This window comes from Jaculus jaculus, chromosome 16 (assembly GCF_020740685.1).
Source record: "Jaculus jaculus isolate mJacJac1 chromosome 16, mJacJac1.mat.Y.cur, whole genome shotgun sequence".
NCBI classification, from domain to species: Eukaryota; Metazoa; Chordata; class Mammalia; order Rodentia; family Dipodidae; genus Jaculus; species Jaculus jaculus.
This window is the reverse complement of record NC_059117.1, coordinates 31,561,963-31,582,339: the sequence shown is the minus strand read 5'-3', so window position 1 is coordinate 31,582,339 and position 20,377 is coordinate 31,561,963. Positions and strand designations below refer to the sequence as shown.

The 20,377-nt window shown below is 37.7% G+C and overlaps 1 protein-coding gene across 17 annotated transcripts in view; it reads right to left on the bottom strand.

The window, feature by feature from the left end:
• Hdac9 (histone deacetylase 9) overlaps positions 1 to 20,377 on the bottom strand; it is a 915,786-nt gene that overhangs the window by 477,851 nt on the left and 417,558 nt on the right. For 14 of the 17 annotated variants that reach the window (XM_045135730.1, XM_045135719.1, XM_045135721.1 and 11 more), the window contains exon 3: positions 6,604 to 6,666. In XM_045135730.1, the coding sequence (XP_044991665.1) occupies positions 6,604 to 6,666 (63 nt within the window). Of the gene's footprint in view, positions 1 to 6,603; positions 6,667 to 6,925; positions 7,070 to 7,095; positions 7,406 to 7,595; positions 7,649 to 20,377 lie in introns of those variants that run through there. The other 3 variants (XM_045135722.1, XM_045135724.1, XM_045135723.1) reach the window with 3 other exon arrangements.

Here is a 20,377-nt window from a genome sequence, read left to right as displayed (position 1 = left end):
AAAATAAAGGAGAATTTCCCCTTTCTGTACTATAATTTGCAAAGAAATCAATAATCAAGAAGTCTGGAAATGCTCCTGTGAAATCATGACTACTGGGCCACTAACGGTATCAACTGTGTGCCTCACCATCATGACTAAGACCAGTGCCAGCGCAGCGGAACTCAGAGAAGGATGTGACTGCTGGTGTCATGAGTGCGTACCTGGTACGGCCTGACCAGCCAGCTACTTCCCTGAGCAAAGCCCTAGCTGTGTGTCATGCTGACAAGTTTTCTTTCACTTGCAGTAGAAAACAAACCAATTAATATATCTACTGCCGACAACTAATCACTATTAGTATTTTAGCAGAATTACTTTGCATGTATATTTAAGAGGAACAAGGGACAATCATAAAGATAGATAGCTATTATAAATATTTTTCCATAATGCCAAAAAATCTGATGATAAAATTATAATCCCCTCTCCTTCTCTAAACACAAGTACAAAGTCTTTCTTGATAGCTCTATAAAAATTCTCTAAGGGCATGAATGCACAGATAAAAAATAGTAGTCTTGTAAAAATATGATCATATCATTAATGTTATTTTTATTTTAAAAAAGGTTACTGAAATTAGCTGAAACTAGCAGACTTAAAACTTCATTTGAAGGAGCTATAGGCATGCTGAATACTTCCTCATTATAAGATACTAGTTGCAAAAAGATTGCTCTAGAGTTAAATAAACTATTTTTTTTTTAAATCAGTGTTCGGAAACTTAAAAAAAAAGTTTCTATTTTACAGAGCAGCGACTATGTCCTTAGTCACAAAAGAGAATATTAGCACTTTCTCATGACTCCATTCACCTCTCTAGTATCTCATCTCACTTAATTTACTTCACATTTTTTGTATTGTCCTACTCTGTACGATTTGCCCTCTATGCTATAACCACAATCACGTTCACATGTACTAATCCACTCTGCCCCCACCACTTTTACTCCTTTGATCTTGGTTGAAGCTCACATCATCATTGGATAGATTTTAGTCAAGGAGTGTCGTATTAGAGAATTTCAGCCTACTCTGTCTATTTTCTCTGTGTTTTCATAACAACCTGGCTGGCAGGAGCACTGGGTGACACTTCTTTTATAACTATAAAGATTTTTTTCCTCCATTATCTTCTGGTCCTGAATACTGCTTGATTTTGAGAAGCTCCCCTGAGTCCTATAAGCTCCTTCTTCCCACCAACCCCACACAAGCTACACTTGTCTTGTTTGAAATCACAAGGAAGTGTTTACCATCCCAGAGTCCAATCTGGATATGACTGTGCTGAACATTTGCATTTTTTTCCCAAAAGATGGGGAGCTGTTTTAATAGGCATATCTTACCTTCCTTCAAAGTTTTGAAATGTCAACTTCTGTAACCCAGCCCTTTGTTGATTCATCTTTGTCCTCCAAATATATTAACATTTTCCTGATTGCATTAACCCATTTTCCTTTTCATTCACTTTGACTGTTCCAAGCCTAATCTCTTGGCCACTGAAGGTCTATTCCACTTCCTAAGATTTCTAATGACTATTTTTGTTCTCTAATTATCATGGATTTGTTTTCATTCTCTACTCATTTCCTTGACACCAAAATCTACTTTTTAAAAAAAAAAATGTCATTCTATTTTTTAATCATTCACATCCTTGAGATCTTGTTTTGTGAAAGTTATGTTCGTAGCAAAATGAGCTATTTGTTTAAAGCAATTCTTTGACAATTCCATGGATGTTTTCATTCATGGTGAAGCTCTAAGATTGATTCCAAAGAGCAAGGCGCCATTTCCCAAAGCCAGAATAGTGCTCTGATGCCTTCATTTTTGTAGACAAATCCTATGCATTTCACCATGACTTCCTCCAGACTGTCTCCACTATTCTTTAGTCACATGGGAGAATGAGAAAATTCTGAGAACATCACTCAGTTTGTTCTTTTCCAGATATGGGAATGATGGAATCTCAGGAAGTTGTCCACTTTCCTGTACAATTCTAAAAAGGCCCAGGAGACAAATCTCTGTTCTGATCAAAGGCATTAGCTTCCAGTTGTTGTTTTTTTTTTTCTTACCTATTTGATTTCTTTATTTATTTATCAGAGAGGAGAGGCAAAGAGAGAGAGAGACAGAGAGAGAATGGGCACACCAGAGCATCCAGCCACTGCAAACACATTCCAGATGCATGTGCCACCTTGTGCCTCTGGCTTACGTGGGTTATGGAGAATTGGAGCTGGGATCTTTGACTTTGAAGGCAAGCAGCTTAAGTGCTGAGCCATCTCTCTAGCCTTCCTCACCTACAGAGGAATGTTTCATACCATTGCTTTGCACAGTAACTGAAGAACTTTGTGACAGGTGGAAGACATATGTATTTGCTTGCTTAAACTTTTGTGGGGTCCACTTTAGTACCTATAAGTGGTGAAAAATATGGCATGATTTCCAAACTCTCATCTCTACGATAAAAAATAATCATTTAGAATGCTTTCAAATTTAGAATTTGGATTTATGATTTCATTTGGATGTGTGTGTGGGTGTGTGGTATGACATACGTGTGTTATATGATGTGATGTGTGTGCAGCGTATGCATATGTGTCCAAGAAGATGCAAGCACCCCGTGTCATGCATGAAGAAGCTACTGTTCTTCTCTTCTGTCTCTTCTGTGTTTCCTCAAACCAGAATCTCTCATTCAACCCAGAGCTGCTATTTTCACCACTTCTAGTCAGCAAGCATCAGTGATTCCCCATCTCCACTTCCAATGGCCTAGAGTAACTTGTGTATTTGGCCATGCCCAGCTGATTATATGGATGCCAAGTAATGCAAGCTTCGCAGATTCAGGTCCTCTGAGACCCTCATGCGTCTGCACTGAGCCATCTTCCCAGACACCAAATTCTATTTCTTTCAGAATTCTGAAAGGCTTTATAGAATTCTCTTATTTAATGTATATATTAATCATTTCATTCATGTGGTGCCTCAGAAATCTGAATCCCTCATTCTTATTCCTATCCTTCACATGTCTGTCTATAGCTTGATTTCTTATTAATACCTATTGGCTATCCCAGTTGGTAACAGACTTGAAAATGACAAGAGCATGAGTTAGAAAATAACAAAACAGTAATTATAGGTAAACTAGAAGTGATTCCAGACTCAAAAGTGCCATATCACAAACACATCTTCATAATTAGACTGTACCTTTCAAGCACATATAAATGACTACTGAATCCACAATGTCCTCTTCCTCTCAATGTCTCACAAGAAGTAGAAGGATTCTGAGTAAGTGAAGAAGCATTGTAGTAAAAAAAAATTCAGGATTTCTACTTAAATGGTTTCCTTTTACTCTTTAAACATGGTGAAAATATGAGTTTCCCTTATTGCAATTATATCTAGCAATAATTCCATATGAACTGGAGGCAACTGCTTCATAACTGGCCCAGCGTGTAAGGGCAGCTTTGCTGTTCAACATGCTAAGCAAGCCCCCCGGCAATAGGACAAGAGCCCTCATTCTGCTCCTACTGAGAGTCCTCAGTCAATATTTGCACATGCTCCAGTTTGCCACAGTTATCGCTTACACTGGCCCACTCAAGCCACAAAAGTGGAAATGTACCTGGAAAAATGTATCATTCCTCCTGTATTTCACAGTTGCAGTACTATAGAATTATTTTAGCTAAGACATCAGTGGCCCATATTACAGTACTAGGTATAAACCATGTAAATCCTAACTAATATGTCTAGCCTGACTTGGTTAGTACTAGGAAAAAGTGCAGCCACATACAACACCTGCCATGCAATTGCATAAATTGAGCTCAGAACAAAAATACATCTATAATGATCTAATAATAATGTCTAGAGCAATTGCAATGGCCAATTGTATCATGCAAGTAATGTTTAAAAATAATTTCAATAAATTGGCCATTAATGGTTACCAGTTTGAATACATACTTGTCAGCATCTTTGTCTTTGATTATTACATAACACACACACACACACACACACACACACATACACACATTTGCTAACATGATGTACATCATAATCTATAAAAGGAAAGGACTTAAGTCTTATCACAACAAGCTAGCAAAAAAAGCTGACTTATAAGATAATTAAAGGAGCTAGGCTATAGGACAAAATCTTATTTCCCTCTGTGGCCAAAATCCAACTTGTCTGACTTGTTCAGCAAGATAGATTATGGCATGGGAAGCCAGAATCTCAGGATCCTTCCTTGAAGCAAAATCAACAGTAAGCACATGCTTGACATGTACCAGTACACTGGAACCTTATGTGACTTACAAATGATTGGAAAGACATTGGTCTTCAGTCTGAGCATACACCACTGGCTGGAGGCAGAGTTCATGGGAGAGAACAGAGGTTCTGGTCCTGGACAGAGCTCTCTACCCTACTGTGTCTCGTCTTTCTATGTCTTTCCTCTCAGATCCAGACTCCATCCTCTAGAATCATAGCCAAGCTACTGCTCCAAGAAGAATCCAAACCTATCTGTAGCTGAGCCACAACAAGCACACCTTAGTTAAGCAATGAACTCTCAGGACAAACCCAATCAGCACCACCTACTCCTTAACTCCACAGCAGGAGGTCTCAGCAGCTAAGGAGATTTAAAACCTGACGTCCATGATCTTCCTCTTAGTAATTAAAATAGGAACCTGTTGGACCACATCATAATTTGCAGAATGCATTTCACTGAAACTAAGAAACTTGGGGCAACTCAGGAAAGTGCACAAAAATGATTGAGTTAATGAAATTCAAAGCCATATTACATGAAACAAAATCAGATGTTACAGGAGATCATAGGAAAGATGCAATTTATGTTTCAAATTTTAAAAGTAAGTGGACCTTGTACCAGACAGGTTAGGGTGTTGGTTGCTGCTATCCCAAACACTGCTCACTTAAGAACTCGTGTCTGAACATGTGTCTTCAAGTAGAAACGGCAGTATAACGGGCCATATCGAGCACTTCCTTGTTTGAAAATCTTCCTATGCCTACACGTTATTAAATGGCAGGGAAATGACACTCTCAGTTTAGGTAAGAGTAAAGTTGTGTGCAGTTATCAGAGTACTGGAGCCAAAAGAACACTTGCCACACACCTGAAGCCAGAGCCTGTGTGCAAACGGTTGCTGCTTGGAAGGCATGTCTGTGTTTGTATTCTCTGAAAGAAATGTAAAAACTGTATGTAGAAGCAAAGGCTGAAAAGATATAGTGTAATTCTAAAAAAAAATATCTAGGATAGGAAAGAACTCATTCAGGTTTCAAAAGTACTGTGCTAAGTGACCAATTCTATCCCAGACATATGCTAACCTGTGCCCACGCCATGGCCACTATTCAGACGAAATAATAATGAACCACAGAAGTTCTGGTTGGTTAACTTTGGTTGAACAGATACTACTCACTAATATAATTGCTGTCACTTAGGTGTGTAACTTGTCATTATACAAAATTGGTATTTTACTATGATTCCAAGAAAATACTGGCTTAACAGAGGAATGTTAAAACCATGTCATCTAACAGAGGTTTACAAAACCTTGCTTCATCGGGATCTGGAGATGGGAAGGTATATGAGCCCCAAGCAGACATCATGCCAACCTGTGGAATATTATTTTCATACTTCAGTCTATTAAGTAAAAATCTGCTTTATTTGGCTTTTGTTTTATCAAGGTATCTAGGCAGTGATGTATAGTTACCCCCACACATACATAGAGGCTGTGAGGTAGAACTTTCAGCCAATTTACATTGAAGCTTTCAAAAAAAGACAGAAGCCGAGTATGAACAGCTTTGAGTTACCAGAATCGCATACCAAAAATGATAATGACAAGCAAATAATACTCCTGATGAGTGTGCAGCTGTGGCAGATCCAAACTGATAAAGTAATTCTCATTTGCCATCAACAAGTCTTTGCGGGAACAAGCGAATAAAGGGAGAAACCAAAACTGGAATCCGTTATCCTTTAATGCAGCACCTGCCTCCGACACATGCATAGGTGCGTGTGCCACCCCACCTGCCTGACAATGCTAACTTCACAAACGGCTGGAGGGAAATTAAAATAAGCATCTGGTAATAATAATTTTATTTCATCCTAAACAGTTTCATGTGGAACTGGGGAGAAAAAAAAGCCACATTAGGGAGAGAATCAAACTACCTGGAAAACTCCTAGCAAACACAGTGCAGAAGGTAGGTCTATAAATAGATGTGCTTCTGTGTGCACACTGTAAATATAAAAATGCTCAGGCTGGCGATTAAAACTGAAGCCCCCATATGAACTTACCTTATTTTAAAGTCCCACTAGCATATGTTTACAATCAATGTAGGTCTCCTTTTCCTAGCTGTTTCTAGTAAGAGAGAACACCCTCATTTTACTTATCTCATGCTCATCTTTCACCAGAAGCAATACTTTGCAATTTCATTCAGAAGCAGCAGTCCTCAGACTCACAATATGCACGGAACAGCAATGGAAGAGATCTAAGTTAGACCTTCCAGCCGCACCAGGAAAACAAACATCAAACCAAAAAGCAGCAATTCCTAAAGCTACTTTCTTTTCTCTCTCTCGCCCTCTCTCTCTCTTAGCACCAAAAGCCAATCTCCCGGTGATGGAAGAGGGTCTCTTACCTGAGCTGATCATGCTGTGCATTCTTTGCTGAGCCAAGAGCTGCTCCCGACCGGCCACCCCATCTGCGGGAAAACAGGAGTCACTGTCGTCAATTGTCTGCAGCATACTCCATGCCTCTTACTTCAGATCCATGAAAGATTCATCAGTGCTCAGCACACTGGTCCCAGGAGCTGCCCTGGCTGGTCCTCCCTCCTCCCTCCTCCCTGAGGGGAAGCAGCAGGCAGAGGATAACACTTCCACGATGATTTTCTATCTGCTCACATGGACATACACTTAAAAAAAAAAAAAAAAAGACCTAAACACTTTCCCCACATCACCAACCTGTGTGCGAAGCAGAAAGGACTGAGTGGATGGATGTTCTAGTTCTCTGGAGTTTTAAGTTATCCTGGAAACTCAAAGCAGGTGGGCAGCAAGAATGCGCTTCAGGGTTGTATCTTTGTCATAATAAGCAGAAAAACACTAACTCTACACACAAGAAAAAGAAATTCAACCTGGCTTATAACTCTTCAGTCTGCAAGGGTTTCACTGCAAGAACCCTCAGCGCTGCAAGTGGCTCCCGCCCGCTGCTGGTGGTGTCCTAGCTGTTTGTGTGTCTCTCTCTTCCTTTCTCAGTCTCTCTCAGCTCAAGTTGGCTAAAGCTAGTGATAATCCATTTGCATATGAATCAACAACAGCATGGCCCACAGGCACAGAAATAGAACAATGGTCGGCCTGAGCCAAAAATAGGTCAAGCATGGCCGAGTGATTGGAGCCTGCATTAATGCATTTAAAAATACCCCAGCAAACCCAGCTGTCCAGCCTCTATCTTTCAAACCATAACCCTCTATTGCAGGGCCTTAAAAGCAATTAACTCTTTCCTCCCTCAGCTTGCTTTATACACTGGGTTTCCATCCTGGCGATTCACATCCAAAGAAAAGAAATCAAAAAGAAGAAGAAGGGAAAAAAAAAAAATGTTTCAGAATCAGACCTCTAAGAGGGCAAATGCACTTACATTTAATTTCATTTTATTTTTGTAGTATGTGTTTCTGGAAGAGAGAGAAGCGCAGAGCTCTGTATTGGTTCTAAAATAATACTGGAAGCTTTTGCTCATAATGTGGTTTCTGCCTCACCCACGCACAGCAATCCTGGTGTTCTATTTTTGTTGCCTGTTTCTCTGGCTACACTGCAGTTGGCTGGAGCTCTGGAGCTTTTCTGCCTTCTAGTTTCAGCACTGACAGGAGATTTAGCAGAGGTAGTTTCAGAAAACAAGCACACCCCAGAATAAAGATTTTATGAAGGGCTGCCTTGATACTTTTTTTTTAATCTGCTATTTATGTACAGCAATTGTCAACTTCACAAATCTTAATGTGATCTGAGAGCCACCTATAAGGTTTATTGCATCCAGTTCCTGCTATACTTAAAGAATATTAATAATAATGCCATGGCTTAGAGATGAAATTTCCCTCCTTTACAGTCTCAGGCTAAATCCAATTGACCTGGGGGGAAATGCTAATACTCTCTTTTTTGATAATATTTACTTAGTTCTTTGGAAGGGGAGAGAGAGTACGAGCATGCCAGAGCCTTCTGCCACTTTAAAGGAACTCCAGATGCATGCATCACTTTGTGAATCTAGCTTTTGGTGGGTACTGGGGAACTGAACCCAGTAAGCCACTTCTTTATGCATGAGGAATTACTGAATGTCTGCACCTGTCAATACACAAATCACTACTTTCTGACCCAAATATAAATGGTTTGTGTTCATCTATACCTTGGTTGTCTGAAATACAGCTCTTAATCCATATATATGCTGTAATAGGTGATGGATCCTAGACCCACACATGTTGTTAGAGTCACTTATGAAAGTAAATACATGGTACTGTAAAATAAATGTATTCTGGTCTCTGTTAAACTGTTGTAGCATTGTTTCTCTATGAGAAATAAATCCTGCCTGCCTGTATCTATCTCACCATTCCCAAGGACAAATACAATAGGAAAAATGCAAGCTCTTCTTCCTTCCCTAAACTACATCAGCGAGAAAATTTTGATTCTTAAGGCATCAATAGCAATAGGAAAATATCGGGAAAGAAGACTATCATGCAATCTCCAGAGTAATCAGATAAAGGAGACCATCCATACTGGGGCAGCAAAAGAAAATACAGAAGGGCCAATGGGACCCAGGCAAAAGGGACAAATATGTTAGGACCTTTGCTAGAGAAGCCATTGCTGATTTTCTCTTTGAACAGAGAAAGTTTTCTGTCCACTACTTCTTATAAAGTGAATTTAGACTTATAAATTCTGAGATTTTATTGCCAAGACCATTTGATTTTGCTGAAACAAAAACTCATAGGTTCCCACCACTGGAAAATATGTTTAATCGTATTTGATAACAGTGCTTTCAAAGAAGAAATATAAATGACCAATAAATATTTGAAACAGTGTTCAACATCCTTAGCCCTTAGGAAAATGCAAATTGAACCTACAATGAGTCCACATCTCACCCCAATTAGAGTGGCTATCACCAAGAAACAAATGGCAAAAAATTCTGGTGAGAAGTGAAGAAACAGGAACCCTTGTACATTGCTGGTGTGTGTGTGTGTGTGTGTGTGTGTGTGTGTGTGTGTGTGTGTGAGAGAGAGAGAGAGAGAGAGAGAGAGAAGTAAACTTGGGCAGCCACTATTAAAAGCTATATGGACATTCTTCAAAATGCTGACTATCATATGATCCAGCTAATAATTCCTATATATATGTGACCAAAGAAATATGTCAGCATGACACAGAGATACATGCATAACCATGTTTATTGTTGTTCTATTCACAGTAGCCAAGAAATGGAATCATCCCAGATGTCCACTGACATATGAATGGATAAAAACAGAGTGGGGCAAATCTACACAAAGGGATGTCATTTAGCTGCAAAGAAATATTAATAAAATAATAAATAAATAAATAAAGGAATATCCTCAAACTACAAAGATAAAAAAGAAATTTTGACATTTGCAGTAGAATTGATGGATCTAGAGAAAATTATGTTAGGTGAAATAAAACAGGCTAGGCTAAAACTTAATGACTACAAACTTAATGAATTAAATAATTTTTCAAAACAAAAAAATAAAACAGGCTAGGGACAAATATCACCTTTTTCCTCCTATACTGAATGTAGATTTAAATTTATGGCTTTGCCACAAACATTACCTTTAAAAGATGGTATATATTTAAGATACACTTCAATGATAATTTTGGTCAACATATGCCATGTGACAAAGAAAATCAGTACAACCAATTATCATATGTCATCTCCAGTGGTTACCACTTTCCTTTTATTTATTTATTTATTTATTTATTTATTTATTTTGTTGTTGTTGTTGTTGTTTCTCAAGATAGGGTCTCACTCTAGCCCAGGCTTACATGGAATTCACTATGTACTCTCAGGGTAGCCTTGAACTCACTGAGATCCTCCTACCTTTGCTTCCGGAGTGCTGGGATTAAAGACCTACACCACCATGCCAGGCTACTTTCTTGCCTCTTAATCATTTCTTTACTAGAGAAATCAGGCCTGAAGAGACTTTTTAAGGTGACTGAGGAAATTCTCAAGTAGTTCTCAAATTCACATTTGTCACTAATATCTTCCTTTACCAAAACTATACAAATAGTCATTTTAAGTATTAAAAATAACAGTTAGGGCAAGAGAGATGGTTTAGTAGTTAAGGCACTTGCCTGCAAGGCCAAAGAACCCAGATTCAATTCCACAGAACCCACATAAGCCAAGGTGGCACATACATCAGGAGTTCATTTACAGTGGCTAGAGTTCCTGGCATGCCTATTCTATCTTTCTATCTGCTTCTTTCTCTCCCCCACCCTCTCTCAAATAAAAAAATAAATAAAAATATAAAAATAATGTTTAATCTGATCTACTGATAAAAATAGAGTAACTGACTACTTGTTTCAAATGTTTTCAACAGATGTACAATTGTGACAAATGTATAGTAGGGGTAATAAAAATCATAATATTAAGATAAAATATGTGTATATAGCTGGGCGTGGTGGCGCACACCTCTAATCACAGCACTTAGAAAACAGAGGTAGGAGGAGCGCCATGAGTTCGAGGCCACGCTAAGACTACAGAGTGAATTCTAGGTCATCCTGAGACAGAGTGAGACCCTACCTCCGACAACCAAAATAAATAAATAAATAAAAATGTCTACATTTTTCCTGTGCCTTTGTTATAATTACACCCATAAATCACTATTAACATAAAAGATTTCTAAACATTTATAGGCAAATAAGAAAAATAATGTAAGATAGAAAAATGCAAGTAATAGGAGAAAAAGATCTTAACATCAAGTTCTTATCCCATTTCTCTGAGGCTCTGGAAAGAGCATTCTGATATACTTCATTTTGACCCTGCTTTTACATTTTCCTCTACATAATTTCAGCAGGTTTCCATTAATAGTGTTGTCATCTGTTTAGGTCTTCAGCATGAAAAATTGTCTTAGTGTGGAAAGGTGTGAAACCTGTCATATAGGTGATCCCCCTCATCAGAGAGAAGAAAAATAAGCACCATTGAGACAATGACCATGGATGCTGATGAACATCACCTCATTTTTCAAGGGCTTCAATACTAAGAACTCTGCATTAGTTAGTAGTTCTCACACCGGTAAAGAAATGCAATCAAGTTCATTTATGTTCACATTTTGGAGAAAAACAATATAGATCCTTTTATAAGTACCTTAACAAGCTAATGTCAATGCCAAAGTGGAATAGTCAGGTACTTTAAAAAATCTCAATACAGGGCTGGAGAGATGGCTTAGCGGTTAAGCGCTTGCCTGTGAAGCCTAAGGACCCCGGTTCGAGGCTCGGTTCCCCAGGTCCCACGTTAGCCAGATGCACAAGGGGGCGCACGCGTCTGGAGTTCGTTTGCAGAGGCTGGAAGCCCTGGCGCGCCCATTCTCTCTCTCTCTCTATCTGTCTTTCTCTCTGTGTCTCTCGCTCTCAAATAAATAAATAAAAAATTTAAAAAAAAATCTCAATACAGTATATGCTCATTTAATGTAGTAAGGAAATTTGAGAATGGATTAAGTGTCTTTCTTTATTTTCATAAGTATTTTTAAAGGTGAAAAAAATAAGGTGAAATAAAGTAGGTTCCCAAATTAAAATCATATCCTAATGGAAATATCATTCAAAACTATGACATTTAAAATTCATTGTAGGCAAGTAATAGGAAAAACAATAAAATTTGTTGACAAAATAATTCCAGCACTAAGAATATAGCTCAGTGATAGAGTGTGTCTCTACCATACGAAGGCCCTAGGTTCTATCCCCAGCACTGAAAATAAAATAAAATAAAAAACTTATAACAGAAATATCCTCAAAATTGACAATGAGAATGATCTTTACCAAAATCAGTCCTACTTTAGACAAGCAAAGAAAGTTTTTGGTATCTGATCCTTTCCACTACATAATATAAGCTCAGTTCATCAATAGGCAGGCTTCTCACAGGACTAGATGGTGTAAATCTAGACACTAAGCTTTAAAGGTATTTACTGAAAATTTTCTGTCATGTTTTATGAGAATTTCACAAATTCCTAGACAGTATCTGCTATCCTCCATCCACACAATCACCTACTGCCATTCCCTCCATGACAACCTCCTATTTTTGAAACTATTGTTAGGAGTAATAAAATTACACTCATTCATTTGAAATTAGCAAGTTTTCAACTCTCACATCCCTAAAGAACTGGATGGAGGAGAAAAGTGAAGGATAAGTTTATCTGATTTTTCTCTCTTGTAAGAAAAGCAACAGTGGATACTAAATTTGAAGTAATTCCTCCCAAGCACAAAAAAGCTGAGTTTGCTACAATATAGCTTTCAGATGAGAATGTTCATTATGTCCGGGTCCATCAGCTGGTAATGTTGAAGTAAACTCATATGTAATGGAATTCTAGGAGGGTTATCTTATTAAACTTTAGAAACACTAGCATTGCTTCAGTTAAAGATAATTTTTCCTAGCTCTTCCTTTCATATAGAACACACTAAGCTGTGACTTATTCTAGTTTTTAGAGGGCTATCGAGGTCCAGGGTCACTTAGGAATTTGTTAGAAATGCATTTTACTGGACCCAGAACTACTAACTAAATCAGTCTCTCTGGAAGAAATTTGTATTTTAACAAGCTTTCCAAGTAAGTCTGATGCACAATAAAGTTTGAGAACCACAAGATTACATCATCCTTTCCAAAGCAGTAATTAGGTGGCTAAAAATATAGATGGATAAAATATCTTTTATGGTGAAATATCAAATTAGCAAGTATTATTGCAGAATCTTTTATATAAAAATGCAAATAACTAAAATAAGTAAGAAACTGAAAGCATGACCATGGCCATTAATATTCAAAATATGTAAAGGCTGAAGATTTTCCAAAACAGGATTTCATAGACTACAAAATGAGACCAGCGCTACACACTTAAGGGCACAAAGTTGTGTAAATTGCTTGGCCTTGCTCTGATATCTTCTCCTGGGTCATATGTTTCTGGGTGTTTCCCAGTTGCATATCACACATAGCCAATATAGGAGAAGAAACTAATATAGCCATGTAAGCACTGTAGGAGCAGTTATAGGGGCAAGTAAACTTAATGTTCTTCTGAGAGAATCAAGGGAAGTCTGTATTTTCTATGAAAGCAATTTATTCACACAATGAAGTCATTTCACAACCACCAAGCAAGTTCTAAAGATATAGACCAATACAGGAATGACAACCTCTGCTTTCCTAAAAATTTTAGTTTTAAAAGAAACATAATTCAGATAATTATTAGTAGTGTATTTTGGTTTTTTTTAATACAGCACAATTTCTTTTTAAAATAGGGTATAATGGTGCAGACTGGTAATCAATGCACATGGGATAAGTAGTAGAGGAATTATTACACAAGGTCAGCCTGGCCTATGTAAAAAGTTTCAGATCAGATAAGACTATGTGAGGCCTTTTATCTAAAAATAAATAAATAAATACAGACCTTCTTAGACTTCATTTGAATCATCTCTGAATTTTAATGCTATGGATTCAATATAATAGACCATGTGAGGTTATGAGAATTGCAGAAAATTATATAATAACTAGCAAATAGACATTCATTAAATGGTAATTATTACTATACCTGTAATAATAAAAAATACTATTCATGAGCTTTGAATTAGTTATTAAGACATTTAAAAATGTATTTGTTACTTATATATTTTTCTCAGAAACTATAAAAATTCTTAATTAAAATTATATGATTGAATTAAATTATATAAAGTTATATAACTGTATTGAATCTCTTACTCATAGCTATAAGGGCTTCATTCATCAACTTGAAAGGACTATTTTACTTCGCATTGTGTCTAACACATGGCATTACATGCAATAAACATTTTTGCAATGAATAAATGATTCCATATCCTAAATAACCTCTAAGTGTTTAATGATCTGTGGTATTCACTAAGACACAATTTAATCTTTAATATTTTTGTTATGCATTTTATCATTTTCTCACCAAAATATCAATTTAATAATAAATAAGTCACATGAAAAGCTACATGCATCATTGTAAAGTAATCTTTTGTTGAATCAAGTGCAATGCTATTACAGCTTTACTTGTCCCATTCCCTTGCCTGACGATTGTCACAGAACACAATGGAGATTACCTGCATGGTCTCCCCAGTGTGTCCAGAGTCATTCTGTACAGTCTGAAGGAACAAGGTCATACTTGATATCTGAAAGTGTTGGCATTAAGAAAGTCATATCAAATGAATTATGTCTCTCACTTTACATTAATTGACCTAATAATTACATCAGTGGCAGATTCTAGAAAAGTCTTCTGAACAATTGCAGTTGTTAGCACTCAAAACACTTTTTTTTTGCTACATTCTGTTTTTTGAAAAAGTCCCACTATGTAGAACAAGCTGGTCTTCATAGTGTAACCTTCCTGCCTCACACCAGAGTTCTGGTATTACAGCACTTGTTACCATACTTGGCTCACACATTCTATTTTAATAGGTGATTTCCAATCTATCATTTACATTCATTCTGTAATAAAAGAAAATGAGCCAGGCGTGGTGGCACATGCCTTTAATCCCAGCACTCGGGAGGCAGAGGTAGGAGGATCACTATGAGTTCGAGGCAACCCTGAGTCTACATAGTGAATTCCAGATCAGCCTGAGCTAGAGTGAGACCCTATCTTGAAAAAACAAAAAAAGAAAGAAAAAAAAAAATAACACAATGAAATTTGAAGAAAAATGGTTGAATCTGGAACAGATCATTCTCAGTGAACTTACCCAATCACAGAAAGACAATTGCCACATAGTCTCACTCATCTACAGCACCTAACCTGAATCTACCCAAGATGCCAAATACCCAGCAAGCATCTCGAGGACTAGACAATAGGGTGGGTGGGGAGGGAGGGGAGAGCAAGGGAAGAGGTAGAGGACACAAATCTAGACTCAAATGGCAATGGTACAATAAAATTCTACATCCTAAAAAGGCAAACCAAATGGTTGAACCTTCACCAGGCCCTCAGAGGGAACACCTGAGCCACAAGGCACTGGAGAGGGTATAATAAACTGACCTTAATCTTCTACAGCTCCTCTCTCTCCTTCTCTCCCTCTCTCTCTCTCTCTCTCTCTCTCTCTCTCTCTCTCTCTCTCTCTCTCTTACTCTCTCTCTTCTCTAACTCTTTTATATTAGTTATCTTTTTCATCATTCTCTTAGTGGGCACTGACATGTAATTCCCAGTACCAGTAGGTGGCTATCACGCACAATGAGCTTTCGATCAGACAGACCTACAAGGTTTCCTAAAAGAAAGACAGATTTCTGACAGAGTACTTGATGACCCACCAAAGGTTAGTGGTATGACCCCTACTGCTAAAGACACCTTATGTGGTTGACACGCAAAATGGAATGGCATGGCTGGAAGCTTGAAGAGAGTCAGTCCCCAGACAGTCAGCACATCTAGTGCCAGAAGGTGCTACATGGGCGTCTGGGTGAAAATGACCAATATCTGTCCAAGCAACTCATGGTCTAACCTACTTAGCAGCAAATAACCCATCATGATGCTCACACAAGTGCAATAGTGGTGCACAGCCATGGAGGGAAACCAACAGTTCTTGATTTGGCAAACTAATACACTCAGTGGAATGGGACCCATAGCTGGAGCTGGGAAACAAGTCAGAACCACATCCAAACATGAGCCTGCGCTCCATTATCAAGCTACCACCAATTGTGGGATACAGGAGGGCCTACACCTATTAAATTCTATATATAAAAAAAGTTAAGGGTTATCCCATTTGTCTGGTGCTAACTTTACTCTCCGTTGGAGAATATGCTTTTCTTTTTCAGATAGATGCAGGTCCTAAGGAGAGAACCACCCCATCATACCTCAAAAGGGCCCCAGCTGAAACTAAGAATAATTGGCGAAACAAGCAAGGGTGCTGTTTTCTTGGTACCAGCACAAGGGTGAAGGATATCAACACAGAGAACAATCAACTCCTACCAAACCAGATATCCACAGACAGAGGCTCCCAAAACCTCATCACTGAAGCAGAGCCAAAATGAACCCAACATGGCTCAGGGAAATTCTGTGGAAGAGGGGAATGAAAGAATGTCAGAGCCACACGTTGGGTCATGATATGCAGGACATTTCTCATACCAATAACTGTGGGCTCACTCCACAATGCACGACCCATTTACATCAACAAGGAGGGGCCAGGGGGAGGCGTAGGACATGGACAAGCCTAACAATGGTACCAACTTGACTGTATTCACTATGCACAAAAATACTTAATAAAAAAATAAATTAAATAAAAAATACATTATATCCAGAGATCAAAAGTTATTTAAGAAACATATCACAGGTTTTTATCATTTGTGTATATAGCATTTCTGTGCCTATAAAATGAATATTTCCCTGGGCATGGTGGCACACGCCTTTAATCCCAGCACTCAGGAGGCAGAGGTAGGTGGATTGCCATGAGTTCAAGGCCAGCCTGAGACTACATAGTGAATTCCAAGTCAGCCTCGGCTATAGTGAGACACTACTTCAAAAAAACAATAAATAAATAAATAAATTAAAATAAAATAAAATGAATATTACACATGGGAAATCTAATTAGTACTAATTTGCATTAGTCAATGTGCTATGGACATAAATTTGAGTACATATTGGCCTGTACTTTTGATTTGAACAGTATGTAATTCTTTGTATATTAAGGAAACATCCTGTTCTCTACTAAGCAGCATCTAATTTTGAATATTATACAACCTTGAATAACCTATCCCATATACATATATGTTATATTATATATATATGTTATATAACATATATATACAGTTACTTATATAGGTATTGTAGTCATGACATCAGGCATCAATACATACATATATATATATGTATATAAACTTATATACATATGGTGGTCAGGATTTCAGACATCAGTCATTACATATATGTAATTTAGGTATGGTAATTATGACATCATACGTAAGTCCCCCCACAAATATATATATATATATATATAATCTTGTTTAAATATGGTAGTCATGGCATCAGACATCAGACCTTACATTGCTTTGGGCTAAAGTCCTATAAAAATAAAAAATCATTCTGGTTAAGTGGTGCTCGTATTCTGATCTTCCGTACTTGGCATGAGATAAAGTTTAATTACTTTGTGATCATATCAGTGTACCTATCATCATAACAATTATCATATAATAGCTAACTATTAACATTTATAGTCATTACTTTGGGAAATAAATTGGATTTTCTGACCCCTAAACAATTACACTCTTTTAAAACAGTAGCACCAAAATATTAACAGTTCAGCTTGGCTGGAGGTTGCCTCAGTGTACCAATGTGGGAAGCAGCAGAGCAAACGTGAGGAGGGGCTTGGGGCCAGGCCGTGCTGAGAGGTGGAGCTATGAAGCAGGGAGGCTATAACTCAGGTGGGCACTGCAGGGGCTGTCTGGGTCATGCACCCCCAGCTCAGTATGGCTCTATAGATGTATGGGAAGTGAAAGGCTCATCGGGTGCAGACACTAGTATTTTATTTCTTTTTTAAATTTTATTTATGAGAGAGAGGATGAATGGGTGTGCCAGGGCCTTCAGTCACTGCAAACAAACTCCAGACACCTTGTGACACCTTGTGCATCTGGTTTACTTGGGCACTGGGGAATCTAACCTGGTTCCTTAGGCTTATCAGTAAAGCACTTTAACCGCTAAACCATCTCTACATCCCTGTATTTGATTTCATAAAATCCCCCTAAATGGTTCCTATTGGGAATGTGGCAATACAATTGAGGTGTTTCTGTTTTGTTTTCTTACCTAAAGTTTTATCATAGTTTTAATCCTCTGGTTTCCTCATGCCTAGAAATAAAATGACATATCAACCTGAATCCGGTTGTAAAAATCACATTTGATTCAAACTTTGTTATAGGACAATGTGTTGTAGTAAAACAGACTGAAATCAAACTAATCCCTACATCTCCTCTTGAGTCTGTATACAACAATAATCTTTGAAATATTTTTTCAGCACTAGTTCCTTAGGTATGTCTATATTCCCTAAAATCTATCTGAAGGGTGAGAAGTTCTATACTCTAGTGGGTAAGGTAAATTGGAGCTACAACCTCAGGGTCAAATTGTTCATTACATTGTCTCTGATTATGTCTGAATTTCTACTTATGTGTTAAGAGGCAAGAAAAAATGGCAGCCTCAGTTCTATTGATCAGGCATTACAACTTTATCATCAGGGAGAAGTGAGGCTTAATTTCATATATATACTTGTTATTCTAAATCACAAATTCTCTTCATGTTAGGTTGACATAAAATTGTTTAATTGATGCTAGTAGTATTTGATCAATAAATGTAGATGATCTTTCCCTTGTGATGGTGTTCCATATTAGTAACCTACTGTAAATTGAAAATATTTTCCATGGAAAGGGTATATAATGCATAACCTAATAATAAACAGCAGAGCTTAACTTCACTGTAGACTCAGGTAGGTCAGACACCCTGGTGTTGACATGTGGCTGACAGAAAAGTATGGGTCACCATTGTGACTCAGCTTTGGAAAAATGTTTTATCCTATATTGATAGCACAGGAAAAGATCAGAATTCAAACTTCAAAGGAAGTATGGCTTCTCCTAGATACAAACTGCTTTCACAGCATCATGAAGACAAGAAATCATGTCAAACTGTTATAAGTTGAGGACTGTGTGTACTTACTAATTAATTAGGATGGTTTAAACCTATACACAAAATCAATTTATTTTTATTTTAAACAAAATTCTAAAGTTATCTGGCAACAGAATAGGGAAAAAGTGGCAAAGAGGAAAGGGTGTTGCTAGAAACAGGCAATCTTCCAGGATAAAAAGTCAAAGATGAATTCATAACATAAAGAAGAGAAAGAAAAGCTAAAATTAGCATATTTTATACCTCTCTGAGCCTTGCAATCTAGGATAATTGAGTGTTGGCACACACAGGCCTATTTTCACACATCAATGTTACATTATATAATAAACTCTGAACTATTATGCAATATTACAATGTTAATAAAGATATCTAAGTCATGGTTCAAGCAAGCATACTCCATACAAGAAGTCAATACATGAAAGAAAATGAAGAAAACATTACATTTTTTTCTATGCATAGGAAAAGGAACTAATGCTGAATATTAATTTCATCATTACCTCCATAAAGTGATTAATTTTTTTTCATTGTATAACAAAGCAATCCAAAAAGTCAAGACAATTGTGAGGAAACTCAGGATGAGATTATTTATGCTATCAAAATTCAGGAGTTAGCTCTGAAGTTATAATGAAAAGAAAGTATATGGTTCAGCCATAAACAAATATGTAAAAGAAAAGAGAGTAGACCAACAAAAATTAGGTAAACTTGTATGTGAAATGTTTATATATGGCAGCACGAGTGGTAATCGTTAAAAAGTGAACATAGGGTCTGGAGAGATGGTGTAGCGATTGAGGTGTGTGCCTGTGAAGCCCAAGGACCCAGGTTTGATTCTCTGCGTCCTAGTAAGCCAGATGCACAAGGTGGCATATGCATCTGGAGTTCCTTTGCAGTGGCTAAAGGCCCTGTGTTCCCATTCTCCCTCCCTCTCTCTCTCTCTCTCTCTCTCTCTCTCTCTTTCTCTACCTTTCCCTCTCTCTGTCTCTAATAAATAAATTTGAAAAAAGTGAACATAGGTCTGGAGAGATGGCTGAGTGGTTAAATAGTGTGTTGTGCAAGCGTGATGACTAGAACTCATGCAAAACCAAATGCAGGAGCACACGTTGGTGTCCCAGCATGTCACTGCTGACGTGGGAGGCAGACACAAGGACACACTCAGAAGCTCATGTGGCAGCTAGCCTGCTGTGTGCAGCAGCAAGAAGAAACCCTGCCTCAAACAAGAAATAAGGTGAGGACTGACATCAAACATGTTCCCTGACATCATCTACATGAGTGCTGTGGGGCAGTAAGTGAACCCATACTCAATCACACACACACACACACACACACACACACACACACACACACACACTGCATGTAATGAACACACAAAGATTGACAAAAGTGGTGGTAAGAGAGTTGGTTCTCTATGTTAAATTATGAATTTGTTAAGTTAAATCACATATGCATAGTCACTCAAAAGTCAATTTGACTAAAATAAATATCTATATTAAAAGAGCAACTTTTAAAAATTTGAGAAAGGCTGGAGAGACAGCTCAATGGTTAAGGCCCTTGCCTTCAGAGCCTAAGGACCCAGGTTTGATTCCCC